The 16407-nt window shown below is 38.6% G+C and overlaps 1 protein-coding gene across 15 annotated transcripts in view; it reads left to right on the top strand.

Annotated features, from left to right (window-relative positions):
* shank3a (SH3 and multiple ankyrin repeat domains 3a) overlaps positions 1-16407 on the top strand; it is a 213741-nt gene that overhangs the window by 78989 nt on the left and 118345 nt on the right. For 14 of the 15 annotated variants that reach the window (XR_014875360.1, XR_014875361.1, XM_085168500.1 and 11 more), the window contains 2 exons: positions 2372-2575; positions 6120-6191. Coding sequence is in view for 12 of the 15 variants with exons in the window: in XM_085168500.1 (XP_085024626.1) it covers positions 2372-2575; positions 6120-6191 (276 nt within the window). In the remaining 3 variants the exon portion in view is untranslated. The other variant, XM_085168505.1, reaches the window with a different exon arrangement.

Raw genomic sequence — 16407 nt, 5'->3', positions numbered from 1 at the left:
ATTCTCTAGTTTCATTTACTGGTAACTACCACTGACTGTTAAGATGACCTTTCGAAGAAAAGTCTCAAAAGTAATTCTGAAGCTATTACTATACATAAATTACTGCACAAAATCTTGAGCCAACCCTTTATATTTTGTTGAGAAAATGGGGAGGTGGGTGCAATTATGTAATGAAAGGTAGAAACATATATGGAGATACAGTACATATATTGCACATATATTTATTAGTATATTTATTAGTCTCAGATTTAGCTATTCTTATATTTTGCTTGTTTTACGTTATTGTATTTTTGCACAACTCTGTTGCTTGTGAAGCTCGCACCCAAGAATTTCACTCACATGTACTGTACCAGTGTACCTGCACATGTGATGTGACAATAAAAGTGATTTGATTTGATTACATAAGGCAAAACTGAGTTTATACAATACAATGGCCATCTGTACACACATAGCCTGAACTCTATCAGGCAAGCTTTCCTGTAGTTTCTTTTGAGTAGCCTTCAGGAATAGTTCTCCAGGCTTCTTGACTTGCATTCAAAGCTCTTCTTTGGATGTTGGCTTTCTTTTGTTCCATTCTCACTGAAGATGATCCCACTCTGCTTCAGAAATGTTTAGGTCCAGGCTTTTGGGATGCCAGTCCACACCTAATCTTCCTCTGTTGTGTTTTTCTGTTCAGGTATGCGTTTACTACATTGGCTGAGTGTTTGGGATCAAAGTCATCATTGCTTTCCAGATGGTATTGCATGGTGGATTCAAATCCGATGGTATTTTTCTGTGTTCAATCTCCAACACCACTGAAATGCAGCTTTCAAACCATAACAGAGCTTCCACCATGTGTGACAGATAACTGTAGACATTCAGTGTTGTCCCTCCCTTCTAACCTCCTCTGTATTTGTTGACGGTGGTGTGAATTCAAAACTTTACATTAGTATTTACAAATCCAAAAGGAAGGATGCCACTAAATTTTAGTCCAGTTCTTGTGTAACTTGGCACGCCTTTTCTCCCTGGTTCACTCCCTTAAGAATGGCTTCCTGACAGCCACGTTTCCACTGAGACTCTTTCTGATGAGGCATCTCTCAGATCTTGTGTCAGGTCATTGCTGGATTTTTTTAAAGGACATGACTTTGAAATACTATTTTGTTCATCTACTGCAGAAAGTTTTTTAAGGCTACTTCTTCTTTTGTCCTCCACTTGTCCAGTTTCCTCACATGTTTTAGGAAAACTGCACACCATGAAGAGATTTGTCAAGTTTTTATCTAATAGCTGTTTTGGACTTCACCTTGTTGGTGTAAAAAAACTATTTTATGTCTAACTGTGCTATGTTTTCCTTGATTTCACTAAAAAAGTGGGAACAAATTATGTGTGTGTGTGTGTGTTGGGGGGGGGGGGGGTTGCGATAGGCTGCTAGTAACAAAGTGTCTAAAGATACAATTTAAATTTTTTATGCCTTTTCTCATCAGCTCTTATATATACGCAATATATATGTAAGTTTGGCTTCTTGGGATCAAAGTAGAAAGAAATCAGGGTTGGTTAAAGATTCTTGTACAGTAGTCAAAGGAGCTTGCAAAGAAAAGCGTCTGGACTTCTTTAAGTTACTTGAAGACGTTTCACCTCTCATCCGAGAAGCTTCTTCAGTTCTAAGGTCAAATGGTGGGGAGTCCCAGATATAAACCTAGTGGGAGTATCCCCCCACAGAGGGACAAAAGGACCCCCTGATGATCCTTTAATCGCCTGAGCCAAGGTGTGGAACTGGGTGTGGGTCCCAATCAGCCAGAGTTTCGGATGAGTTCATTGTGAAACCTGGCCCCACCTTATCATGCGAATTGCTGAGGTCAGATGGCCCAGGGTGTGAGTGGGCGTTAAGGCGTCTGGGAAGGGATCTCAAAACTGGATTATAGATGGCAGAGAGTTGGTGTCGTAAACCACCGCCTCTGTTCAAAGATGGTCGCTCACAGTGAACATAGATGGCTTCTTTCACTCCTCTTTCAAACCATCTGTCCTCTCTGTCCAAAATGTGAACATTGGCATCCTCGAAAGAGTGTCCTTTATCCTTAAGATGCAGATGGACAGCTGCATCTTAAGGACAGCAGCAGCTTCTTTGCAAGCTCCTTTGACTACGATGACCTGGATGACTGAGAACCTTCACAGACTTCTTGTACAGTACTGTATGTGAATTGGCTTTTTCTTATTCTTATGATATTGGACATCCAATGCATGTCTCTGTGATGAAACAGGTCCTTATATTTAATGTTATATGTTCTTCTTATATGTTACATATCAGTCTCCTAATTCCACTTAAGTGCAGTATGTGATATGTTTAAAAATGCCATGAAGTTAACCTTCTTCCCTTTTTTTACTCTTGTCTCTGCAGAAGTGTTTAAAATTCAATGTGGATGCTCCAATCTGGCTGTCCAAGCAGCGAATCCTGTGTACTCTCAACCAGAGCCTGAAGGATGTATTAAACTATGGCCTATTCCAGCCGGCATACAACGGCAGGGCTGGCAAGTTTCTGGATGAGGAGAGACGGCTAAGGGAATACCCCTTCCCATCCATTGCTCCTGTACCTTACCTTGAGGTAGGTGTGGATCGTGTGCATTTATGAGGCTTCCACTGATGTATGATAGGAAGAGAGAAAGAAGCTGTATATGCAACAGCACCATACATAATCGTTTTCTCTGCAAACATCTTCAAAAGATTTTTGACTCTGTGAAAAATCAATTCACATTAGAAAGGCTTTTATATTCCTCCTATATTTTATTGTATTTTATATATTGTCCTAATAATTATCTTTGCATGATTTACGTAAAGCAGTTCGTGAATACTAAACACACGATCAAAATGAGCATTATTAGGAAAAGCTGAAGAACTGATGTTGATACTGGCAAACAAGCCGGCCAATCAGTGCCTCCTGCACCACTTAATGAAACAACTCTGTCCATATCCTGTTTTAATTTGGAAATTTTACAACAGTTCAGCGTTCCCAATAATGGTTGTTTTATTTATTTTGTATGTTACCGAAAAAGCTAATTGTCGCTGCTTCAGCTGATTTCAACAAGTAGTTATGGAAGTAGGGCTATCGAAATATGAAATATATAGCGCTATCCTTTTTTTTGGTTTTTTATTGGAGATATAAGAAATATGTTTGGGAAACTGAACATGCTTAACGCTGGCTCTGCAGTCTAGTGACCTCTCTAGCTCTGTTCTAGCTAATAACTGCCAGAGAGGCCATCATAATGCTGCATGAACAGTTTGTTTAATTCCTTTCTGGGGCACAACATTTGGATAACTGAAACCTGAGCTTATTAAGACACTTCATGTTTGATTAGAGTAACCTAATCATTCCAGTCTGCAGTAACTTCACAGCAGCTGAATCTTGCTACTCACACAACAGTGAGAGGTGCTTGCTTCGCATAATAGGGGCCAACACTGCACACCAGTGTCACTATGCCTGCGCACAGTGCTGATTCATTCATATACAGCACAAAGTTTTTGTTTAATTTACCTTTGTTTTAGTGCACTGTTGTTTTGTTTGTTTTATCCTAGCATACTGTAGACATCTGTTTTTTAAAGCATATTGATGAATGTGTTTTTAGTCATAGTCCCTTTAACCTAATAATAAATACAGCATCTCGCACTTGTGGTTTTTCGGGGAGGGGTCCTTGTTCCCATGGCAGCGTGATTCAGTTCATAGGCCAGTGTAATAGTTTCTCTTATCATTTTTCTCACCATGTCATTTGTCAGTCATATTACAACTCATTGTTGTTCAAAAGTCGTATGTCTATATGTGTGTTTATGCTTCGCATGCAGGCTGATGCGACATTTGGATGCATGTGTCTGCATCATTTTAAGTGCGATGTATGCTTTTTCTGATGTGCCAGTCAAACCCGATCGCAATAATGCTGTAGTCAGTGACAGTTTATTGTCTGCAGCAGCTGTCAGCTCTCGAAGATAATTGCAGTGCTTGTCCATCAAGCTTTTTGATCTTTGAGAATTAGAGACTGTTTAACAGACAAGGGTGTAAAGATGACGGCTAGATTTTCTTTCTCTTTTTTTTCCTGACTGCCTTTGTTTTCAGTGATTTTGTGACATGTCAAGAGCTTGAAATAAAGCGAAATAAAGATCTACCAAAGAGTAAATTCTTCCCTGAAACATTAAGAATTTTTGGTCACTTTGTTATAAAACTTTGTTATGAAATTATCTATGTTAGTTTTCTAGAGTCTTGACTGCAAATCAAGCTTGAGACTGTGTAATGTCTCAGCTTAAGGATGAATAATACTCATTTAAAGTTAATTACCTTGATTTTGGAGTTTGGAGATTATGTCTACACATTTTAATGTTTCTACTTTCTACTACCCTCTCTCTAAAATTCTCAGTTTTAGCTCATATACTAAGTCACAGCTTATCACAAAAAAAACAACACAATTTATGCAATGGCATTACCAGTTAAGTTCCTTTACCAAACCCCTTAACATTCATTCTACACAGCATTTAGGATTTTACACAATTTAAGAGGCAAAATGATGCAAGAGCTGACAGGGTGGGTAAGTTGTCAGTGCCATTTGTCCATTTGTTTGTCCTGTCTGTACTGTATCTAATTCCATCTGGATTTGTGGTTGTACTTCCTAAAACTTACAATTTAGCTCAATAGGCGTGGGTTGATCAGTTTGTGTGTGCACAAGTGTCTGCTGCTACTTTGCCAGAGCACTATGTATTGACCTGCAGTTATTCCCTTGGGCATGTTGGGTGTAGAGAAGATTGACAGGTTCGGATTAGCGGCTCAAAATCCTGTGCTCTGCTGTGGATTTACTCTGTTGGTGAATGCCACACATCGCTGGAGAAGCAGACATGCACACACGTACACACACGAGCACAAAGAGACAAACCTTTCTACAAAACAAGCAGTTTGCAACAGAGCTAATGAATGATCTGGCTTTTGACAAATTCCGGTAAAGCTACTGACCAAAGTTGGATAATAGAGTCAGAAAGCTTGATGAATTAGTTTGCAGTAGTGAAAGCTCAAGTCATCATGCTACCTGAACTCACCACTGCCACATCTCTAACTTATTGTCTGATGACTAGACCACTTGTGCCGTGGATCTGTCCTCTTTATGATAAAAACAAAACAAAGAAGCTTTGTTATAATATTAGGAAACGTGCTGAAATAGTTGAAATAGTTGTGCTCACATCCTCATCTGCTGCTGGAACATTTTCTGGTTAAGCACCTTCGTTCATTCATCATTTCTTTTATAAATAGCTGGTTGTACTCTATATATGCCAAGCCATGTAATTAGCACACTTTCTCCAACATATACATTTTTTTCTTTTAAAAAGCTATATTTTGTCTCATATTTGTTAAGCTACAAGGATCCCGACCAAATTGCTGACCACTTTCTTGCTCTGCTTCTGAAAAAGTCATCTTCTGTGGGATTCTCATTTTATATCTTAATTTATTATCTTGTCATGGAGGATTGTGAGGAGTTGTCAGGTGTGATTTTGGTTGTCTTTATCGCCTTTTCTGTGTACAGCTATACTTATTTATCTGCTATACTTAAAGTCAAGTAGTTACTTTTTGACTTTTATTTTGTCAGATTTTCTACTTTTTATTACACAATGTATTGATTGGTTGCCTTCAGAGTTCAAGTTCAACTTTTGTTATGCTTTTCTTTTCTAATATGATTTTCTAGCTGTAGAAAATATTTTATCTAAAAATGGCGAAAATGTCTTTTTTGTGCTTTTCCTATACATGAGGTGTTTAGCTGATATTGGAAGACTTTTTTTTTTTTTTTTTAGCTATTTATGTTTCATATTCAAGCTCCAAGTTACAGTTTTTGGGTTTTCAAGCAATATGACAAACATGACATGCAAGAGTGCTGGAAAGAGATGACACCAAGCTGCAGTGAGAAATTTCATTTCATAATGACTTTGAAAGTTATTAAATAAGTCCAAATATGTTTGTTTCTGCTCTCACTTTCTATTTCATAGGACAAACTAATAGAAAATAATTTATTTTACACAAGCTATGCTAAGCAGATGATGCAGCATGACAATTTTAGTTAATAACTTTAATTTTTTTTGCAAAGCAGAGATAATAGCCTCTTATATTTGTTCTTCTTTTTCAGTTCCGCTATAAACGACGTGTCTACACTCAGACCTACCTGGATGAAAAGCAGTTGTCCAAGCTCCACACTAAGGTAAGCCCAAACAGTCGTGTGGTTTTCAATTCCACAAGCTTTTTGTTTGTGCAACCTTTTGAACGCAGTGATACAGGTACAGTAATACAGTAATTTAAACACTGACTGGATAGCATAGTGGCACAGTTGGCCACTACAAGAAAAAATTGTGTCCTTTTTGATGTTTAGATGGTGAAAGTAATGATGGAAGCAATGAGTGTTGTCTATGAAACTGGTCTACATGTATGTTGGATTGAAATCTTGTTGAAGCGAAGACAAGGATCCAAAATCATGTTGAGACCATTCAGTAACGCCCACACGCTTGTTCCGCGTTCTCTTTTTTCAGATTTTCCTTGTAGACACATGTCTGTACAGACTAGAGATGTCACAAGAACCAATATTTAGCTGTCCAAAGCCATATTTTCTGAAAATATGGCTATTATACTGAAAGTGCCAAAGGTATGATTGTGGTTCCATAGTCTTGTGGTTTACACATTTGCCTAACACATAAAGTCCCTGGTTAGACACAATTCCCTTTGGGGATGTGTCAGGAAGAGCATCCGCTGAAAGAAATCTGTCAAATCAAATATGCGGAGCTATCTGCTGTGTCGAACCTCTGTGAATAAGGGAGCGGCTGAAAGAAGCTTTTACTAAAAGTACCAAAGGAAGCATATTATATCATCATGGGAAATAGTGAGTGAACATGCAATTAATATAACATGTGAAAACACACTAAGAGTATATATATATATTTCATATCAGAGTGATTCATGCTGCTGAAATGAAACAGAACAAAGTTACAGAGGCTTTAGTCAAGATGTAGCTATGCATTTTGCAGTTTGGCATATTTTGGAACCATCTGTGAAAGTTGATATTTCTTAGGTATTAAATAGCAGAAATTAGGCTTTCTTTTTAAAGTGTTTTTTGTAACATAAATAAAAGCTCAAATTAAAAAGTGGACAACAACGCTGTATACAATGGTAGACTGGCATGTAACACGTTTACGCATAAACAAATGAATAAGACAGATACAATGCTCTCGGGAAAATGTTTTCAAGCCACACTGGGAGATTGAGTTGCTCAGGAAATGTGGTTTTATCGCATTGGATTTAAGTTTTGGAGGCAAGACAGCAAAGGACAACTAGAATTTGGGTCAATTTTCTCAACATGAAATGTATTATCTTTTGCTGATAGTTTAGTAAATTTTGGCGTAATAAAACTTGCAATTTTACTGGGGCCCTTTCATTTTGAGAGGTTTATATGAAATACCTCCATTTTAGTTATTTATTCCTGGTGGATATTGAGAATAGTCATTTCATGGTCTTGGTACTTACTGCCTAATTTCCTGTGTAGTCGCATTTCTCTGGCAAACATCGCTGTCAATCTGATTTTAGAGTTTTTTCGTTTTTTCTTTCCCTTTTTATGTTTTCCCACCAGCAGGCCGATCAGGGTGTTATAAGTGTTTTTAAAGGTAAAATTCAAAATATTTTCCAGCTGGATTTACTGATTCTCCATTAAAATTATAGAACGGAAATGTTTCCCATCACTAAGACAACAAAGCACTTTAGAAATTGCTTACTTGGTACTGTCAGCCAAGTGTTTGCATCTGAGAGGCTCTGGTTGAGTTTTATTGTGTAATTTTTTATGAGATGGTTGAAAAGAGGGCTAAAGTAAGAGTGCTGCTCTGTATGTTTGTTGGTTCATTCATGTGTAATTGAAGTACTCTCTTTAGGCCATGTCAAGCACTAACAGGCTTGCATGAGGACAGAGTGTGCTCATACACAAAGAAGCATGGTAGATGTCACATAAACATAAACTAGATCTTTTGTGTGTTACTGTGGCACAATAAAATATTCAGGAAAAAAATAGGGTCACATTCACTAGTATGATTCATCCCGAGCTTTTCCCAAACTTGTATAATTGCTTTTTTGTCAAAATACAACTGAAATTTCTTTTGTAAAATGCACGATTTCCTTTTCAACTAGGAAATAGAACAGGAAACAACATGATTTGCAATCCTGAACTAATTTTGTTCGCTTAGTGTAATTTTTTGTCAGAAACAACATGTGCTTAATGCATGTATAAGTGCAAGGTAAATCAAATTTCAAATCTTTTGTGATTGAAATGCAACTTTTAATTCATATATTGAAAAATATGTGTAAGGGCATGTTGCTAACTGGATGTGAACAGACTGCAGAAGAGAAGGCAGGTTTGGTAAACTAAGCTTGGTGGATCAGCAGGCTCACAGACACAGTATAAAGTGGCAAACAGAACCAAAAGGCTAGTGTTGGCAGACTTTTGTGAGGCCCAGGCAGGTGGTCTCAAATACAGAAAAGAAGAGCAGGATAAATATTGTCTTCTGGGCAGCCTAGATAATCTGGCAAAGCATGCATATTTGCTGGGCACTATTAATATTATTCATGAAATAATGGGAACCAGGTGTGCACACAGGTGACTGATCGCTTGCAGCAGGAATTTAGTGAGTACAACTGTGGCCTGTTCTGTGAAGCTGGATTTGGGTTTTTCGGGTAACTTTAAGGTTGTCCATGGGTTTTCAGTACTAAGGAAGTGGTTCCCTCCATACCCAGCTGCATCTCCATGCTTCAAGTTATGTTCAAGATTGGAAATCAAAAGGCATGAAAATATCAACCACTGATCAATCAGATGTCCAGAAAATAACATTAACATTCCTGTAAGATCCCTAGGACTAGGGTCTAAAGTTTTTAAGTGTTGTCTAAAATTTTCCCCTGTGAGTATTAAATTATGTAGATTGAACTTCATTCGTTAACTTTTGCTTTGCTGCTTTTGTAACCAGTTTCTGCTTCACTCTGCTGCAACAGTTCGGCCCAAACAGACACCTCGACTCTGCGTTGTGTTGTGTTTTTAAGAAGACAAGGAGTCTCTGATCGATCGTTGCCAGTTTATTTCCTGAATGGAAACAACGGTGTTTTATTAGTGCAAAGGGCTCGCCACACACCACTCCGCACAAAGCACACTACGGCAGAACATCCCATTAGCATTCCACTTTAGCATACAGTTTTACACAATAATAAACAAATGAAAAGTACATAAAACTGGTGTTGGACATGTGTCCACTAAGCACTTATTACACTCGGTGCCCATCAGTTGATCATACATGGTTTATGTGTCTGTACTACATAGCTACATTGTGTGCGGAACAATACAACTCAGCTCTCGTATGGCTACGGTAAACTGGCAGCGATTACTGCAGCCAGCCTCACCTAACCAGCCAACCCGAGAGGGGGGGCGCTGTTCCCCCATTACGCTGACATTTGTGGCAAGTGGAATAATACCACATAAACACTGTTACACTTTCTCCTTTGTTGGCTGCAAGCATGCAAAAATACTTTTTTGTGCTGTAAACCTGCAGAGCTAGCTAGAATGGAAAACCCTGGGTTTACTTATTGTGCTGATAACCACCTTTATGTGATGACTTAGCCAGCTTCATTATGTCGGGTTACCTGAAGCCAGATAACAAAAACAGATATCCTGAGTATCTTAAACAGGCTCCGTAGTACAAGGCCGAGGTGGACAGGTGGCAGGTGTGGTATAGCAGGAGATGTCAGTAAATAGTTACTTGTGAAGACCAGGTTTTCTGTGTGTCTGTGTGTGTGTGTGTAGACTGTAGTGGAGCAGACTAGAGAGAGACATGAATGCATTTGCATCAGACCCCATCAGATGGCAGGAGATTTACACTGGAGAGAACGCCAGAACTTCAAACTGTGTTTGTGTACTTTTGTCTGCTACAGAGGGATGTAGAGCTGCTGCAGGGTAGAAATTCTGGAAAAACTGTTTTCATCATTTTCTTCTTTTCACCCTTATTTTATTTTATTTTATTATTTTCTTTTTAAAAAAAAAAGCTTCAATTTTAACTAAACTCCATAAGAAAATGGTATGTTTGTTATTTGGCATGTGCTTTTCTTGCAGGCAGACATTATTGAAAAATACTGCTTCACATTACAGTTTAATGAAAAAAGAAAAACATAACATTAGAGTGCACTGCTGTTACCCCTAATGTGTGGCTAATGTTCTTAGATATGCTTTTTTTTTTTTTTACAATTAATCGACTAAGACTTGTGAGAACAGTTTAATAGCTGATTATACAGAGCTTTGTGTAATCCCATGAGAAAATTTAATTGTATTGCTAATCCTCACAATCATAGAAACTAACCCAACTTCCTAGTAACAGTTGGTGGTTTAAAGCTATTGATTAAAAATCTGTTGTGTTTTCCTTTTTTTTTTAAATGTTATTAATAGGGTAGTCAAAGTTATACACATTGTGTTACTGAGTGCTTGTGTGTACTACCTAAATTTTTAATGTTTGAGGACGTTAAGCAAGTGTCCCATTTTGTTTCAGGGATACATTTCATATGAAAGATTCTCTAGTGTTGAAAATGTTCAACACTAAAAAAAATCACTAAAAATAAAAAAAAAGCCCATAGGGGGCAAAATGTTGCCTTATGGGATAGATCCTCAGGTTTGGAGCATTCATTGCTAATTTTTGAATTTTACATATAAATGTTGAAAAATTGCAGAGTGAAGTATGCATGTGTGGGACAAAAACGTCACTGAACTTGGTTGCGTTTGCATAGAGAAACTTTGAGTTAATTGATCATGATTTTTGGCTTTGATTACTCTCATCTGTACATTCACGGGGTTGTGAGGGTTCTCTGCTGCGCTGTTGAAAAGTGTCAAACTACAACAAAACACAAAATGGTGAATGAGATGAAGATGCAGAAAAACAGTGACAAGTATGAGTCGTGCACTCAATTATTTCTCTTGTTAAGGCAGTCTGGTGTGAAGTGCTTTATTCTGCTTCTGTGTTACACTGCTGTGCCAAAGTGTGAGTGAGTGGTGCTCAACTGACAAACTCAGCGAGGATCAATTTCTGCACGGTTGCAATTTAGAGAGTAATTTCATGCAATAAATCACCTATAAAGACACAATTTGTTATGTGCAGCTCTATGTAACACTGGCTTACAGAGAACAAAGCTCAAAGTGTGAATGGGCTGTGAAGGCTATGCTATATTTCACAAGTAAGTAATCAGTGACTGCTGTTTTATTGGAGAAAATAAGTGTGGTTATTTTGCCGCATAAGCTGCAGAAGCTTAAAAGATTCTTTTTTTCCACTAGTGGATTTAAACTTACAGTTATCTCCCTAGATATTCACAGTGGCACAATTTTTGTACATTTTTGGACCCGGTGTAGACAGCTCCAATGAAAAGCAAACAAATGCAGGTTTCACACAAGGAATGAGCTCCAGATCTTTTATTTTTGTCATGGAATAATGAGGGAACAGACAACACATGGCACATGAGCCTCTGAAAATGGGGGAGAACGTATAAAAATGGGTGTAAATCCTGAACAGGTAATGCACAACTTGTGTGTACATTTTTTTTTTTAAATCCTTGAGTTAAACCTGAGAGGATAATCTTAAATTACAGCTTAACTGTTTGATCTAAAATCCACTGTGGTGGTTTACACAGGCAAAACTGTGTCACTGTCCACATATTTACTTAAATATTGATCAATGCCTTATCTGTCACTGTGTAACGGCATTTATGTCAGTGTTTTTAAAGAATTTTATATTGAATATTAAAAGGTTGTCACTGCCAGTCGCTGGTGTAATTGTCCACAGTAGAGCTGATGTTCTTAATCTATAACAAGGTCATGTTCAAGTTAGATTTCAGCTTGCTCTGTTTTCTCTATTTCTCAGAAGAATGGCAAATGTTGGCAATTACTTAATCCCAATTGTCATTATCATTTTTGAATTATATAAGCTTTTTGAGGTCAGAATATGTGTTTGCATCAGTGAGCATGAGCTTTAAGCAAAAAAAACCCTTTTATTTTATTCCCTTTTTTAAATAGCAGATTTTCTTTTATGACATAATGACTTAAGGGGTAAGAGGGGGAATCCTGCACTGGGTGAGTCTTGCAGCCTTGGCTGGTACTAGGGTATTCATTCTGCACCAAGCTGCCCTGCAAGGCAGGGGTCAAGCATTACCCTAGTTTGCTTGCATGGAGTTCATTAGCCACAGGGTAAACTATAAAATTGGGTCATAGTTGATAGGATTTTCCCTTTCATTTTCTCCCTTTGCCCAACCAGGCCTCACCCTGTAACTGTCCTGGTTAAGCTTGGTGGCTTCATGTAAAATTTATACCATATTCTTTTTGTAATAAAGAGTACATGTGTGTGGGCGTTGGATGTAGGCGGTCGGCCACGTAATAGACTGACGCGCTGAATGGGTGGCTTTCTTACACAGTAAAAAAGGCCTTCCAGTGATAGAAAAACTTTATTATCTTTTAAGTAGCTTAGTCACATAGACCTAGTGTTTATGTTTGATACTTTAAACTTGATTTGTACTTGAAAAACCCCTACAGTATTTTACAGTATCAAATACATACTGTATGTGCATGCATATAAGCCCTTTTCCATAAAAGTTTTGTTTTGTAAAATGTGAATAAAAAAGAAAGATTGCAAAGTGATTTGCTAATCATCTAAACCTGGGTCGTGGCCCTGAGTACAGCATGTCTGTGTGGATTTGCAGGGAGTTGTCTGTTTTCTGCTGCAGTTTTCTGTGTATGAAGTTTCACGTACTTGTAAAATAAATGCTAAGAAAGGTTATTATTAACATCCTGCATTGGACTGAATGGAAAATGATTTGTCTTATACTTGAGAGTAAATAGTAGCAGTAAGCTGCAGGATTTGACTGTTCCAGTAAAAATCTGCACTAATCAGACAATTTAACATTTTTATGATAAAATAACTTAAGAAAAAGATAAAAAGATACAATTTTTGTTTGTTTGTTTGTTTTACTGTTTTTGATTCTAGTAATAATTCATGTGTCCTGCAGTGTAATGCTTAGTGGCATTTTATATGGGTATATTTATATATATTTATATTTGTAGCCAATGAAATTTGCTAAAAACTATGTGTAAGTGTAAACTATAAGATCAGACAGCTGGATGGATAGAAAAATGGACCCATATATGTATAGCATCATGGCCATTAAGATGAAAGAGATAATGTGGGGGTTAGAGAAAGCTTGAGGCAGCTTGAGGCAAGGCAGTGTGAAAACGCATTTAGTAATGCACTATTTGTTAATGTGGTCATGATGCCAAAGAGCACAAAGTGGAGCAAGAGAATATCTTATGCGCTATTGTTATATTTGCATTGTTCATTGGCACCTGATATCAAAGTGTAAAATGTGCTCGGAGTTTGGGTAGAAATCTGTGTTCTTATGTGCAGTTATTCACAAGCTAAGCCCTTATGCCACATTGTTGTTAATGTGCAAGTGTAGACAAGCATAATGTACAAAAGGCTCCATCATATAATCTATAGTAATTCTAATCCTCCGGCACTGCGGCTCTGTATTTGTGCTAGCCCTTCTTTGTATTTATGAATGAGAATTCCTGCATTATTTTCAATTTAAAATAAAACTACACAGTGAATGCAGCCCATCGTGGGTGTGATATTGTTATGAGTTTCCACAAAGCCTTTGTTGAGTGCCTAAACTAGCCTAGCGTGCTTCTGTTTTTGCAAACACAGCCAATATGATACACGTATCTGCATGGCACAGGATAAAAGTATATTTCCAGTTGGGAAGCCCTCACATGGAAAAGCGCCCCTAATGGATAAGCCTCTACCAGGAGAGAAATGTAGCTCTTTGAAGACAGTAAAGACAAATCGGGTTCGAACAAGAATACTCCCGGCTCATTCGTGCTCATCCACATGCCCCAAACAAATACAGACATGGAACCTGGGATTTAAAAATTATCTTCCCAGTGAAGGGCGCGCCCGCTAAAATTGATGTCACTGATTCTAATGCGAAATGCTCTTGATGCGTTTAACCATACAGTGTGTGCATGCATGCATACTGTATGCGTCGAAGCATGTGTAGTGTAACTATAGACAGTTTGTGTTTTCAGAAGCACGTTAGTCAGTTGGCATAAATTCCTCGACTATAACGAATAAGATTTTCAGCGGATTGCTATATCAATGCAGACTGAACCAGCACCTGCTGTATATTTAAGAACACACTTATTTTTTTTTTCTTTACACATTTCTGTTTGCATTTGATATCCATACCTTCCCTCAGCATGGTACCCTCTCTCGCTCTCTCTTTTTCTCATTTGGTTTTCCCTCCCCCTATCACACACTTTCTCTCCTCCCTCTGTGTTCCCTCCCTCTTCTCTTGCTCTCTCTCTCCCCCTCCCTCCCTTCGCACTTTCCCTCTGTTCTCTCCAGCATCCTGCAAAATAACCCCTTACCACCTCTCCGTCTGTCTGTGTATGCACAGGAGTTTGTGTGTTGGTCCAGGTTCGGGTGAGTGTTTGTTTCACTGACCAGGTGAGTCTGCACGTGCTAGACGAGACGAAAGGTAGTGAAGGAGTGAGAACAAGAAGAGAGTAGACAACAAGGAGGAGGGTGGGGGGGGCTGGATATGGCCATGTGGTGGATGTTTTGGCATTCAAACTGTAGCTGACCTACGGGACTGCGCGTGTGGTGGAGAGTGTGTCCATGTGTGTGTGTGAGATGGGATCCATTCTGACCAGAAGACAAAGACAATCAGCTGAAAAAAAGGAAAGAAAAGCTAAAGAAGCCAGGAAGGCCAGGCTCAATAGTAAGGTACCCCAGTTGCTTTCATCATCTCTTTAATTTAATTTTGCCATTACCTCTGTTGTAAAGACATCCTTTTTTTTACCCTCTGTTTCTGAATTTTTGTTTTTCAACTTTCTGTCTCCAGTTATTCACAAACACTTCCCTACCATTCCCAGACTACCTGTCTATGCACTGGCTTTCATTCCGTTGTTATGCTCTGCTGCATGTTGGCTGTGTGAGGAGCTGGTGCAGTCTTGTCTGAAACACTGACAGAATGCTAATGTTTTTCTTTGCACTGGTTGAGTTACTCACTGTGGGCTCGGAAGAGCATTTGTATGTTTTCGCATATGTGTGTATGTACCTGATATGTTGGAGGATATGCGGATGCTCGTGTCTAGCTGTGTGTTTTTCTTTCAGATCTGAGCAAGCTAAACACACACTCTGTGTGTGTTTGTGTGACAGCTATTTCTGTATGCCTGTGGGTATGTGCACATGTGAGTGTTTGGGTGTATAAAAATGTGTTTACGCATGCACATGGCAATGTGTGAATGCAAGGAGCAGCCAGAGCTTCTCCCCAGGACAGAATTTGCCTTGTGGTCTTCTATGGCGTTATTTTTGTGCCACTATTCTGAGCGCACGTAAAAAAACATTTGAGCGCGAGTAAAAAAGTTTGCAGGTGCAAGTGTTGCATTTTGAGGAGAAATTTATTTTGAGCGAAGAAAAGCTGAATTTGAGTGAACAAAATTCATTGCTGCGTGCAAAAAATGTATTTCAGTGTTTGCTATTATCCACACACAGACACACAATAGCAGCCCCTCTCGCTCAATTTTTGTATTTGCGCTCGCTTGCAATGTGTTGCTCGCGTACTCAACATTTCTGCCCGTGCACGTTCAACTCTTTGTGTACGCCGTTATATTTGTGCCACAAAACCAGCCAATCACAGACTTGGATGCAAAAATATCTGATTGGCTGTTCTGGTCTCCAATCAGCTCGAAATGACAAAATGCAATATCCTAGAATCCATTTCGTCTAAAACTCAAACGAGGCAGTGGCGGAGGAGCATAGAGTGGCGGAGTTTGAAATATTACTCTTTCTGGGTCACAAAAGAAACTTTTGAGATATTTTCATGCGAGAGTGGTGCTGTGTAAACTTCAAATACCTGCTCGATTCATCAAGACATCACATATTTCCATAAGTGCTCTAACGTTTTCGTAGATGCCTGTTACCCACCAGCTGACCGAGTGGTCACTCGGGTTAAACATAATATATAAGGCTCAACTGACAAAAAATCGGCCGACTACACCACCAGGTATTATAGGAAAAACCATAAAGTCTTTGAACGAAAACAAACGCTGTTGTGACAGTGATGTACACTGTCTTGTTGGTATATATGTATGATTTGTATCACCTTCATGTTTCCAAACCGATATCATGAGCAGCAGCTTTTACAGCTGTGGCTCCAGCAAACATCAGCTGATACTAGAAAGTAATTTTAAATAAATTCTAACAACAGCTGATCAAGCTTGAACGTGCTGCTGTTGTTGGTTAGCGCAACATCCGCTGGTTTCCTGTTTCTGGCGCAAAGTGGGAGATAAACAAACAAGAGAGACGATC

The sequence above is a fragment of the Neolamprologus multifasciatus genome, chromosome 7, assembly GCF_963576455.1.
Source record: "Neolamprologus multifasciatus chromosome 7, fNeoMul1.2, whole genome shotgun sequence".
NCBI lineage: Eukaryota > Metazoa > Chordata > Actinopteri > Cichliformes > Cichlidae > Neolamprologus > Neolamprologus multifasciatus.
The sequence above is the reverse complement of the archived record's forward strand: the minus strand, read 5'-3'. Positions and strand labels throughout refer to the sequence as shown.